The 12,881-nt window shown below is 51.6% G+C and overlaps 2 protein-coding genes across 2 annotated transcripts in view; both read right to left on the bottom strand.

Moving 5' to 3' along the window:
* LOC138302236 (collagen alpha-1(III) chain-like) overlaps nt 1-12,881 on the bottom strand; it is a 38,568-nt gene that overhangs the window by 1,678 nt on the left and 24,009 nt on the right. Inside the window, exons 2-4 of the mRNA XM_069242556.1 lie at nt 10,899-11,024; nt 1,247-1,854; nt 57-704 (exon numbers count right to left, since the gene is read on the bottom strand). Of these exons, the coding sequence (XP_069098657.1) occupies nt 57-704; nt 1,247-1,854; nt 10,899-11,024 (1,382 nt within the window). The remainder of the gene's footprint in view (nt 1-56; nt 705-1,246; nt 1,855-10,898; nt 11,025-12,881) is intronic.
* Nucleotides 1-12,881, bottom strand: part of ST6GALNAC4 (ST6 N-acetylgalactosaminide alpha-2,6-sialyltransferase 4) — a 158,913-nt gene that overhangs the window by 133,897 nt on the left and 12,135 nt on the right. The window lies entirely within an intron of this gene.

Raw genomic sequence — 12,881 nt, 5'->3', positions numbered from 1 at the left:
GCTGGGATTCACCTGGGGCTGGGGTTCACCCCGGACACTCTGGGGCTGGGATTCACCCCGGACACTCTGGGGCTGGGGTTCACCCCGGACACTCTGGGGCTGGGGTTCACCCCGGACACTCTGGGGCTGGGGTTCACCCCGGACACTCTGGGGCTGGGGTTCACCCCGGACACTCTGGGGCTGGGGTTCACCCCGGACACTCTGGGGCTGGGGTTCACCCCGGACACTCTGGGGCTGGGGTTCACCCCGGACACTCTGGGGCTGGGGTTCACCCCGGACACTCTGGGGCTGGGGTTCACCCCGGACACTCTGGGGCTGGGGTTCACCCCGGACACTCTGGGCCTGGGGTTCACCACGGACACTCTGGGAACCCCGGACACTCTGGGGCTGGGATTCACCCCGGACACTCTGGGGCTGGGATTCACCCCGGACACTCTGGGGCTGGGATTCACCCCGGACACTCTGGGGCTGGGATTCACCCCGGACACTCTGGGGCTGGGATTCACCCCGGACACTCTGGGGCTGGGATTCACCCCGGACACTCTGGGGCTGGGATTCACCCCGGACACTCTGGGGCTGGGATTCACCTTGGACACTCTGGGGTTGGGGTTCGCACTGGACACTCTGGGCCTGCCAGGACACTCTGGGCCTGGGGGTTCACCACAGACACTCTGGGGCTGGGGTTCACCCCAGTCACTCTGAGCCTGGGGTTCACCCCAGGCACTCTAGGTCTGGGGTTCACCCCGGTCACTCTAGGTCTGGGGTTCACCCCGGTCCCTCTAGGTCTGGGGTTCACCCCGGTCCCTCTAGGTCTGGGGTTCACCCCGGTCCCTCTAGGTCTGGGGTTCACCCCGGTCACTCTGAGCCTGGGGTTCACCCCAGATACTCTTGTGCTGGGGTTCACCACGGACACTCTGGGCCTGGGGTTCACCTAGGACACTCTGGGCCTGGGGTTCGCCATGGACACTCTGGGCCTGCCAGGACACAATGGGCCTGGGGTTCACCACGGACACTCTGGGGCTGGGGCTCACCACGGACACTCTGGGCCTGGGGTTCACCCCGGATACTTTGGGCCTCGGGTTCACCCCGGATACTCTGGGCCTGGAGTTCACCACGGACACTTTGGGCCTGGGGTTCACCCTGGATACTCTGGGGGTGGGGTTCACCCAGGACACTCTGGGGCTGGGGTTCACCTTGGACACTCTGGGCCTGAGGTAACCCAGGACACTTTGAAACTGGGGTTCACCTTGGACACTCTGGGCCTGGGGTTCAACTTGGACACTCTGGGGTTGGGGTTCGCCCAGGACACTCTGGGCCTGGGGTTCACCCCGGATACTCTGGGGCTGGGGTTCACCACAGACACTCTGGGGTGGGGTTCCCCCAGGACAATCTGGGGCTGGGGTTCACCCTGGACACTCTGGGCCTGGGATTCACCCTGGACACTCTGGGCCTGGGGTTCACCCTGGACACTCTGGGCCTGGGGTTCACCCTGGACACTCTGGGCCTGGGGTTCACTACGGACACTCTGGGCCTGGGGTTCACCACGGACACTCTGGGCCTGGGGTTCACCACGGATACTCTGGGCCTGGGGTTCACCACGGATACTCTGGGCCTGGGGTTCACCACGGATACTCTGGGCCTGGGGTTCACCCTGGACACTCTGGGCCTGGGGTTCACCACGGGCACTCCGGGGGTGGGGTTCACCCAGGACACTCTGGGGCTCACCCCCGATTCTCTGGGCCTGGGGTTCACCACGGACACTCTGGGGGTGGGGTTCACCTTGGACACTCTGGAGGTGAGGTTCACCCAGGACACTCTGGGCCTGGGGCTCACCCCGGATAATGTGAGGCACAGCTGGATTGTGGGCAGAGGGTGAAGTGAGAGACAGCGGTGAGGAGAAGAATGAAGAACGCAGGGATGAAGGACAGAAGAAAGGAGAGTGTCGGTGTATTCCAAAGGTCAGGAGCGGACAGGGAGAGCCCCACTGGACAGCAAGGAGGAGCTGGTCTCAGGGCAGAAACGTGGCCACCGGGCAGGAGTCGAAGCAGCAGAAAGGTCGGGCAGTGGTGGTTGGTTGAAGAGACTGTAATTGTCCTTGAAAATAAAGACAAGGCAGCATCAAAGGAGAACCTTCCAAAGGAAGACCGTGAGCCGGAAAAAAATACAGGCAAATCAATGTATGATAAGGAGATGCAGGGACAGGAAAGACAAAGCGAAAGGAGAGGGAAAAGAGGAGGATGATGATGAGGGTGATGAAGAAACTCACAGGAAAAAGCTGCCACACATGAGGTTTCTATGCCACTAGGGTCACATGTATCAGAAAACAAAAACATCAGAATTTGGTGCACAAACTTGTTGATGTTTTAAAATTACTCCATAGGGATGTACAAACTCAGGAGGGATCAAACGGGAGGAGTGGGAACTACAAGGAGGCCTCGGTGCCGATGACAGTGGATGAATGGACCTAAGCGTTTCTAATTTATGTCAGTATATACTGCGAGAAACATGGGGACAGGGCGGAAGATGACTCAGAATTATGCCTTCATTGGATGTCATCCGAGTGGCCTACCTATCACATACCGGCCCTTCCTGTACCGTCCTGCACGGGGCGGGGCCTGCCTGGCGGTGATACGGCTTAACACGGGAGCATGCTGGGGTTTCAACAAAGAGGCACAGGATACAGGCTTACACAGGAGCTTGCTGGGGTTTCAACAAAGAGGCGGGGATACGGGCTTACACTGGAGCATGCTGGGGTTTCAACAAAGAGGTGGGGATACGGGCTTATACGGGAGCATGCTGGGGTTTCAACAAAGAGGTGGGTATACAGGCTTATACGGGAGCATGCTGGGGTTTCAACAAAGAGGCGGGGATACAGGCTTATACGGGAGCATGCTGGGGTTTCAACAAAGAGGCGGGGATAAGGGCTTATACAGGAGCTTGCTGGGGTTTCAACACAGAGGCGGGAAAACGGGCTTATACGGGAGCATGCTGGGGTTTCAACAAAGAGGCGGGGATACAGGCTTATACGGGAGCATGCTGGGGTTTCAACAAAGAGGCGGGATACGGGCTTATACTGGAGCATGCTGGGGTTTCAACAAAGAGGCGGGGATACAGGCTTATACGGGAGCATGCTGGGGTTTCAACAAAGAGGCGGGGATACAGGCTTATACGGGAGCATGCTGGGGTTTCAACAAAGAGGTGGGGATACGGGCTTACACTGGAGCATGCTGGGGTTTCAACAAAGAGGCGGGGATACGGGCTTACACTGGAGCATGCTGGGGTTTCAACAAAGAGGCGGGGATACAGGCTTACACTGGAGCATGCTGGGTTTCAACAAAGAGGCGGGGATACTGGCTTACACTGGAGCATGCTGGGGTTTCAACAAAGAGGCGAGGATACGGGCTTATACGGGAGCATGCTGGGGTTTCAACAAAGGGTATTGCTCAAGACAACTCTGCCGCTACAAGCAGGAGTGCCCCAAATGTAGTGGTAGGCACTCTCCACTCAATGTTTGCCACGGTTAACGCAGGAGAACACTGGAGAACGCCATGGGGCAGGGGTCAGTCGTTGCAACCTGTGCCAAAGGTCATATAATCTGGCTAACATAGATCTTTTGGGAAGGTGGTTGCAATAATACTCTGACTGGGAAGCAGCCACAAAGCTGGACTGAGGCTTGAGGAAGGATTTCTGGTGGACGGATAACCAGCAATGTACGAGGGCAAGGCTCTAGCGATGGGCTGCGTGATTTCTTGCTGTCTGAAACATTAAGCACTTTCCTACAACGGGGTTTGACACAGAGCAATGGTGACAAGTTGTGGTTTAGATGATTTCCTGTTTGCATGCAGCTACAAATTAATGTGGCAGAAGTTTGCAGTTTTGAACAGTTGACACATGAACTGGGTGGCCCGTTAGCCCAGGAACAGAGTGAAGGTTTAACAACAGGTCTGACATTCCTGGGTACTGAAGCGGACACAGAACCTTTGATGACGTGACTTCCTGATAGCAAGGTACTAGAAATACAAGACTGTTTAACCAGCGTGGTTGGAGTAAGGAGAGCGGAATTAAGGCTGATTGCAAAACTGGTTTGAGACCCGAACTTTGCTTGGAGAGTTGTGAGTGTGGGGAGGACTTTCTGCAGGTGACTAGGTTTAGCTAGAACAGGGGTAAGATTTCTGCATCACATGGTGCATATTGCCAAGGCAGTGATAGCTGATTTACATACGTGAAGGGTGCTTGTGGAAGAGTTTAACAGTTTCCTTGTGGCTCCTGAAGGAGGACACGTTTGGATTTTTCAGATGCAGCAGGTGCAAAGGCTTTGGTATATGTTGGATCGAAGGTGGTGTGCAGAGAAGTGGCCAGAACATTGGCTGACCCAAGGATGTAGTAAGGCATTCTAGGGGTTCATTCCACTGCTAGTGGCTTTGATGATGGGAGGAGAGGAATTGGCTACCCAAGCAGTGATCTTTAATGTGCGCAACAGGACGGTTGTGGAGTTGGTCAAAAAGCAAAGGGCTTGTGAGTGCTGAGGGTGTTGAGAAGTTTCATGCTAAGGTGTTCGAAGTTGAATGTTGCAGTTAAAACAAAGCATGTGCCAGGAGCGAACAGCAATACAGCGGGTACTTCATCCCATTCGCAGAAGCAGAGATTTCGGGAGCAGAGGATAAGAATTCGCCATCGAACGTCTGGACGTGGGGGGAGTAGAGTAGTTGATGTGTTAGGGAGTTACGTTGCACTTTCTACAAGGAAAGCTTACCGGCTGGTGTGACTGGAGTGTACGCATCTCGGGTGTACTAGACGCGTGACTGGTGGGACGGAAGTGTGGGAGACAGCGGGAGCTGCTGGATCTTCTAACGGGTTTGATTGACAGAGGTTTGTCACATACCACCATAGCAGGAGAGCTGGCAGGAATAGTGTTTTAAGAAGAAGTTATGATGGGGGTGTGACCGGGCGGAGGGCGATTTGGTGAGGATAGTTTTATGCAGTTGGATTAGGGAAAGAAGAGTAATGCAAACATTGAGGGAACCTGTGACGGCAGAGGATTGTAAAAGTCATGTTATGCCTATTTCCATAGTGCGCTACTCATCCCTGAGGGTATCTAAGCGCTTTGCGGATTGGTAGGCTGTGCCCCCCATGGGGTGGTTACTGAAAGTGCCAGATCTCCAGCTTTGTGCGAACCTTGAGGAGTCCTGAGGATGGTGTGATGTGCTGTGGCAGGTCCTTCCAGGCTTTGGGGGTGATGTGAGAGAATGCGCACCCTGCAGTTCTGTCCTTGTGTATGTGGGGGCCTGTGCTACAAAGAGTCCCGCAGGACGGCGGTGTCTGCTGGGTGCTGGACGTGTATGCAGTGTAGAAGTAACGGTGAATTGAGAACACTTCTGTACAGGCAGCCAGTGAAGGGCTCTGAAGTGTGGGGAGATGTAGGTGCGGCGAGGTAGGTTAAGGACAAGTCTTGCTGCTGTGTTTTGGATGGTTTGGAGCCTGTTCAGGAGCTGTTTCGCCCTCCCTCTGTAGAGTGTGTTGCTGTGGTTGAGTCTGCTAGAACTCAGGGCCTTTGCTACTGTTTTCGGGTTTTTCTCTGTAAGCCACTCGAAGGTTTGTTTTTCGTAGCATCCTTATGGTGTGAAAGTTGATGGAGGTCAGAGCGTTTACCTGGTCGCACATGTCGAGTTTTTCATCAAGGATGATTCTTAGGTTCCTGGCGTGGGCAGAGAGGGCTGGTGGGGGGCCGAGGTCTGCTGGCCACCAGGTGGAATCCTAAACAGAGGTCTTCTCTTTGAAGATCACTCCTTCGGTCTTCTTCATGTTGAGCTTTAGGTAGTTGGATCTCATCCAGGTTTTCACAGGAATCAGGCATCTCACGAAGTTGTTTTTGGTTGCGGGGTTCTTGTCTGACAGGGAGAGAATTATTTTAGCGTCATCTGCGTATGAAAGATTGTTGATGCCATAAGAGGTCTGTCAGTGGGGTCATGTAGATGTTGAATAGGGTTGGAGTGAGAGATGCTCCATGGGCACCTCTGATAATGAGCTGTTTGTCTTCTGACTTGTATGGTGGCCAGCTGCCTGTTTGGGTTCTTCCTATAAGGAAAGTTCAGATCCGGTTGAGATCAGGTCAGAGAGAGGAGCACTTGTCACAGAACAGCAGTCACAGGAGCAGAACAAGCAGGGCCTCTAGGCACAGGAATCAGGTGTAGGAGGCTGGACTGGCTTGTAGTGAGTACCAAGGGGTACTTGCACCTTGCACCAGGCCCAGTTATCCCTTATTAGTGTATAGGGTGTCTAGCAGCTTAGGCTGATAGATAATGGTAGCTTAGCAGAGCAGCTTAGGCTGAACTAGGAGACGTGTGAAGCTACTACAGTACCACTTAGGGGGTCATTCTGACCCCGGCGGTCTAAGACCGCCGGGGCCAGGGTCGGCGGGAGCACCGCCGACAGGCCGGCGGTGCCCCGCAGGGCATTCTGACCGCGGCGGTTCAGCCGCGGCCAGAAAGGGTAAACCGGCGGTCTCCCGCCGGTTTACCGCTGCCCTTAGAATCCCCCATGGCGGCGCAGCTTTCTGCGCCGCCATGGGGGATTCTGACACCCCCTACCGCCATCCTGTTCCTGGCGGTTCGCCCGCCAGGAACAGGATGGCGGTAGGGGGTGCCGCGGGGCCCCTGGGGGCCCCACAAAGTATTTCAGTGTCTGCCTAGCAGACACTGAAATACGCGACGGGTGCAACTGCACCCGTCGCACCTTCCCACTCCGCCGGCTCAATTCTGAGCCGGCATCCTAGTGGGAAGGTTGATTTGCCCTGGGCTGGCGGGCGGCCTTTTGGCGGCCGCCCGCCAGCCCAGGGCAAATGTCAGAATCACCACAGCGGTCTTTCGACCGCGGTGCGGTGTTCTGACGGCGGTACCTTGGCGGACGGCGGAAGTGTCATATGCACAATATCATAAGAAAACACAATACACAGTTATACTAAAAATAAAGGTACTTTATTTTTATGACAATATGCCAAAGTATCTTAGAGTGTACCCTCAGTGAGAGGATAGGAAATATACACAAGATATATATACAAAATATGCAGTATAGTCTTAGAAAACAGTGCAAACAATGTATAGTTACAATAGGATGCAATGGGGAAACAAAGGGATAGGGGCAACACAAACCATATACTCCAAAAGTGGAATGCGAACCACGAATGGACCCCAAACCTATGTGACCTTGTAGAGGGTCGCTGGGACTATTAGAAAATAGTGAGAGTTAGCAAAATAACCCTCCCCAAGACCCTGAAAAGTGAGTGCAAAGTGCACTAAAGTTCCCCTAAGGACAAAGAAGTCGTGTTAGAGGAATAATGCAGGAAAGACACAAACCAACAATGCAACAACTGTGGATTTCCAATCTAGGGTACCTGTGGAACAAGGGGACCAAGTCCAAAAGTCACAAGCAAGTCGGAGATGGGCAAATGCCCAGGAAATGCCAGCTGTGGGTGCAAAGAAGCTTCTACTGGACAGAAGAAGCTGTGGTTTCTGCAGGAACGAAAAGGGCTAGAGACTTCCCCTTTGGTGGACGGATCCCTCTCGCCGTGGAGAGTCGTGCAGAAGTGTTTTCCCGACGAAAGAACGCCAACAAGCCTTGCTAGCTGCAAATCGTGCGGTTAGCGTTTTTGGACGCTGCTGTGGCCCTGGAGGGACCAGGAGGTCGCAAATTGGACCAGGAGAGAGAGGGGACGTCGAGCAAGACAAGGAGCCCTCTCAGCAGCAGGTAGCACCCGTAGAAGTGCCAGAAACAGGCACTACGAGGATGCGTGAAACGGTGCTCACCCGAAGTCGCACAAAGGAGTCCCACGTCGCCGGAGACCAACTTAGAAAGTCGTGCAATGCAGGTTAGAGTGCCGTGGACCCAGGCTTGGCTGTGCACAAAGGATTTCCGCCGGAAGTGCACAGGGGCCGGAGTAGCTGCAAAAGTCGCGGTTCCCAGCAATGCAGCCCAGCGAGGTGAGGCAAGGACTTACCTCCACCAAACTTGGGCTGAAGAGTCACTGGACTGTGGGGGTCACTTGGACAGAGTTGCTGGATTCGAGGGACCTCGCTTGTCGTGCTGAGAGGAGACCCAAGGGACCGGTAATGCAGCTTTTTGGTGCCTGCGGTTGCAGGGGGAAGATTCCGTCGACCCACGGGAGATTTCTTCGGAGCTTCTGGTGCAGAGAGGAGGCAGACTACCCCCACAGCATGCACAAGCAGGAAAACAGTCGAGAATGCGGCAGGATCAGCGTTACAGAGTTGCAGTAGTCGTCTTTGCTACTATGTTGCAGTTTTGCAGGCTTCCAGCGCAGTCAGCAGTCGATTCCTTATCAGAAGGTGAAGAGAGAGATGCAGAGGAACTCGGCTGAGCTCATGCATTCGTTATCTAAAGTTTCCCCAGAGACAGAGACCCTAAATAGCCAGAAAAGAGGGTTTGGCTACCTAGGAGAGAGGATAGGCTAGCAACACCTGAAGGAGCCTATCACAAGGAGTCTCTGACGTCACCTGGTGGCACTGGCCACTCAGAGCAGTCCAGTGTGCCAGCAGCACCTCTGTTTCCAAGATGGCAGCGGTCTGGAGCACACTGGAGGAGCTCTGGACACCTCCCAGGGGAGGTGCAGGTCAGGGGAGTGGTCACTCCCCTTTCCTTTGTCCAGTTTCGCGCCAGAGCAGGGCTAAGGGGTCCCCTGAACCGGTGTAGACTGGCTTATGCAGAATTGGGCACCTCTGTGCCCAACAAAGCATTTCCAGAGGCTGGGGGAGGCTACTCCTCCCCTGCCTTCACACCATTTTCCAAAGGGAGAGGGTGTCACACCCTCTCTCAGAGGAAGTTCTTTGTTCTGCCATCCTGGGCCAGGCCTGGCTGGACCCCAGGAGGGCAGATGCCTGTCTGAGGGGTTGGCAGCAGCAGCAGCTGCAGTGAAACCCCAGGAAGGGCAGTTTGGCAGTACCAGGGTCTGTGCTACAGACCACTGGGATCATGGGATTGTGCCAACTATGCCAGGATGGCATAGAGGGGGCAATTCCATGATCATAGACATGTTACATGGCCATATTCGGAGTTACCATTGTGAAGCTACATATAGGTAGTGACCTATATGTAGTGCACGCGTGTAATGGTGTCCCCGCACTCACAAAGTTCAGGGAATTGGCTCTGAACAATGTGGGGGCACCTTGGCTAGTGCCAGGGTGCCCTCACACTAAGTAACTTTGCACCTAACCTTTACCAGGTAAAGGTTAGACATATAGGTGACTTATAAGTTACTTAAGTGCAGTGTAAAATGGCTGTGAAATAACGTGGACGTTATTTTACTCAGGCTGCAGTGGCAGGCCTGTGTAAGAATTGTCAGAGCTCCCTATGGGTGGCAAAAGAAATGCTGCAGCCCATAGGGATCTCCTGGAACCCCAATACCCTAGGTACCTCAGTACCATATACTAGGGAATTATAAGGGTGTTCCAGTAAGCCAATGTAAATTGGTAAAAATGGTCACTAGCCTGTTAGTGACAATTTGGAAAGAAATGAGAGAGCATAACCACTGAGGTGCTGATTAGCAGAGCCTCAGTGAGACAGTTAGTCACTACACAGGTAACACATTCAGGCACACTTATGAGCACTGGGGCCCTGGGTTACCAGGGTCCCAGTGACACATACAACTAAAACAACATATATACAGTGAAAAATGGGGGTAACATGCCAGGCAAGATGGTACTTTCCTACATCAGGTCAGTGAGGGCCAAGACCAGTCGGAGGACTGGTCCAGGTAAGTCTAGAGGACAGGGCCTAGGTACCTGCTTGATGTAGGTTTTACGGTCTTGGTGTTATGACACTTTTGAGGTTAGAGTTTTTAGCTTGGCTATGTTACGGATGTTCACCAGTGCTTTCAGGGTGTCTGAGTTGGTTGGTACAAGAGGGACTGGGGCACTGATCATAATGCAGAGTTTCTAGAAGGTGGCAGGCTGAGGATACAGCTGTGTGCATCCTAAAAGTACCAACATGGCAGAAGTAAATGGAGTTGGCTAGGGGCCAGTGGCAGAGAACAGATTTGTCCTATTAAGAAGCATCAGAGATTTTTGACTTGGTCTGGAAAGAGGAGAGATGATTTTTATTGTCATGGAGACGGATCACGGATTACAGCATCAAATATCTTGCCAATGATGCAGACGGTGCCAGACAGGTTGGGTTTTAAGGGAAAGCAATTTGGGACTCATTCGTTCAGAATAGGAGCAGTGACTGAAGCAACATGGCAGAAGACAAGAAGGATTGAGAGATGACGTTCTAGTAGTAAGAGGTGCATTAGGAAGGAGAGGAGTCGGGAGTGGTTTGGGGGTGCTTTAACAGTTGAGGGTTTCATTTTGTTTTCTTTATTGCAGATTGAGTACAGGGACCCACTACAGGAAAAGCAGTTTCTTGGATAGTGGGGCAGCGAAGTACCACGGTCAGCATATATACGGCCAGTCCCTTGGACTTTCCAGTAACAGACATGGCGGGCTAGATTTACTAAGGATTTGAGCTGCCCATGCGTTATTCAAGATGATGCAAGGCAATGTAACCCCTTAACTCGGATTTACTAAGCCACGCAACCCCACCTTGCGTGGCTCTGTGTGGGTCAGTAAATCCAAGGTAAGGCAAGGCAGCGCATTTCACTGGCTTACGTGACCTTGTGGCAGGGAGGAGTCACCTGGGTGAAGTGTGGGTGAATCACGCATCCACCCATGGGTTTTGACACTCCCAGATTTACAATGAGTTGTAAACATGTCAAAACGGTACGCCTCCCAGACCCAGGCGTAATAAGGAAAAATATCTTTATTTCTCCCCATGGCTTCCTTGTTTCTATGTGTGATGCGTTTTGCATCATAAATAAATAAATCCAGGGTTTGGAAAACACAGCAAATTACCCTTAAGGGTCTCAAGGCGCTGAATTGTAGGCACACGGAGATTAAGTGATTCGTCCAGAATCATCTCGAACCTGGATACCCCAGCTCCGAAGTTGACAGCTCTGGCCGTTATGCCAAATCCTCTCCCTGTTAGAAACAAGCATTTGCAATGCAATGGGTCTCATATTTGTGAGAGTTAGAGCTACTGGCATTCTAAATGGCAATGTCGTTTACCAATGTGTTTTGGTTTGGAGTGTAGTTAATGTATGCCAGGTGCCACAGCAACCCTCCCAGGACTGTCGTTGCAGGAGAAAGGCTGACAGGATACGTTTCAGAGGTACCACATCTGTGACCTTGGGTTAGTGTTTTAAATGGAAATACAGAAGGGCTGGTACTCTGTATTAATTTAAAGCACTGCCTTGGGTTAACAGTCTCATGACAGCCCTCGGCTTAGGACTGGACTCGGTGTGGTGTGGCTACTCAAAATGTTAACTCTTGCCCATCTGGACCATTCAGAGTAGAGCGGGAAGCCTGGGTTTGGACAAGAGAGTGTTTTTTCACCTAGACCATTGGTGCCCAGTAAGGCCCCTACAGGGCTGGTTCATTGGAAATTTTTCCGGCTCTGAAAAGGATTCAAATGCATGTTTTCTTAGGAATCCAAGGTAGGTCCAGAACCATGTCAGAGTTTCTTTATACCAACATAAGATGAATTACATAAAAATCATTTGTATGGAACTTATTTACACAGTGGTTACCCTGCAAGCCTGGCATGGATCCTGCCTTCCCAGTCCTTAATTGAACATGCGTGTTCTAAAACGACATGCAATAAAGTGTTCTAATAACCTCAATTTAACCTATAATATGTATATAGCACATAAGAACAGCAACATAAAAATGAAATCAAAAAGCTTATGTGCAGTGCACTGCTTCCTTTGCCACCGATGTTCTATAAATAGGCCACTCACTCTATCAGCTTGTGAGATCACAGGCGTATCTCCTCTCTGAGAGAGGAGAATGACGACAGAGGTACAAAGCAAGCATTTCCAGCAAGTAAAAAAATCCAGTGTTCAAAGTAATTGAAAAGAAAGTACGTAAGGCCTTTGGGAATTATGAAGTGGAAAGTTACCCAGCCTGAAGATGCTATGAAGCAGCCATGCTTTGCAGCGTGATCCGGAGATGATTGTTTCGGAATGCAAAGACATGCAACTCGCAAATTAGGCCAAACTTCTGTGTACAGAAGCGAACAAAGACTGTATGACCACAAAACACCGGCTTCATTTTAAATGGCAAGTTAGAATTACAGAAGCGAAACAGTAACATAAATATTTACAAGGAGAAGGGGACACTCGGCTGCAACCCGGCCTGCAGTCATGGCTTCTCCAATTATGTGCTACAGTTGTGTGTGTGTTTTTTTCAGACACAAGGGGCTACATTCTCTAAGAAAACCTACAGTCTTAAGTTTACTCCTACATTGAGGGGAAGATTTTCGATTCTGATTTTGGAATTCTTGAAGAATTCCAGAAGTAAGCCCGAAAGCCTGCAACAGTTACAACTTTTCGGAAGTACTCACAATCGTAAGCAGCTACACATACATGGCTGCTCATGGAAAACAATTTCAAATGAGAAAAAATGACTAAGACATTTACCTTTTCCAACTCTTTCCCCCATTTTCCACCGGGAAAATGATTTTAATCGGTAGAGAAGCCACAGCTTCACAAATTTTAGGCATGTTTCCCCTCATTCTGTTACTTAACAATTATTTATTTGTGTCTGTAACAACAGTAAGGCTCTAAACATTTCCTGGCTAAGAATGTTTGTGAGTAGTTACCAATTCATAACTTTGTCAGTGAGCACAATCTCTCTATTGCATCCCCACCATAGAATGCACACTCCACGTCCATGAGATCAGATTTACTCCAACCTAATGTTACATAATACAGGTGTTATATCATGTGTGTGTAAATTGAGTTATAAGCTCAAAGTCATATTCCACTTTTGTAAATC

This window comes from Pleurodeles waltl, chromosome 6 (genome assembly GCF_031143425.1).
Source record: "Pleurodeles waltl isolate 20211129_DDA chromosome 6, aPleWal1.hap1.20221129, whole genome shotgun sequence".
NCBI lineage: Eukaryota > Metazoa > Chordata > Amphibia > Caudata > Salamandridae > Pleurodeles > Pleurodeles waltl.
This window is presented reverse-complemented; position numbering and strand designations above follow the sequence as displayed.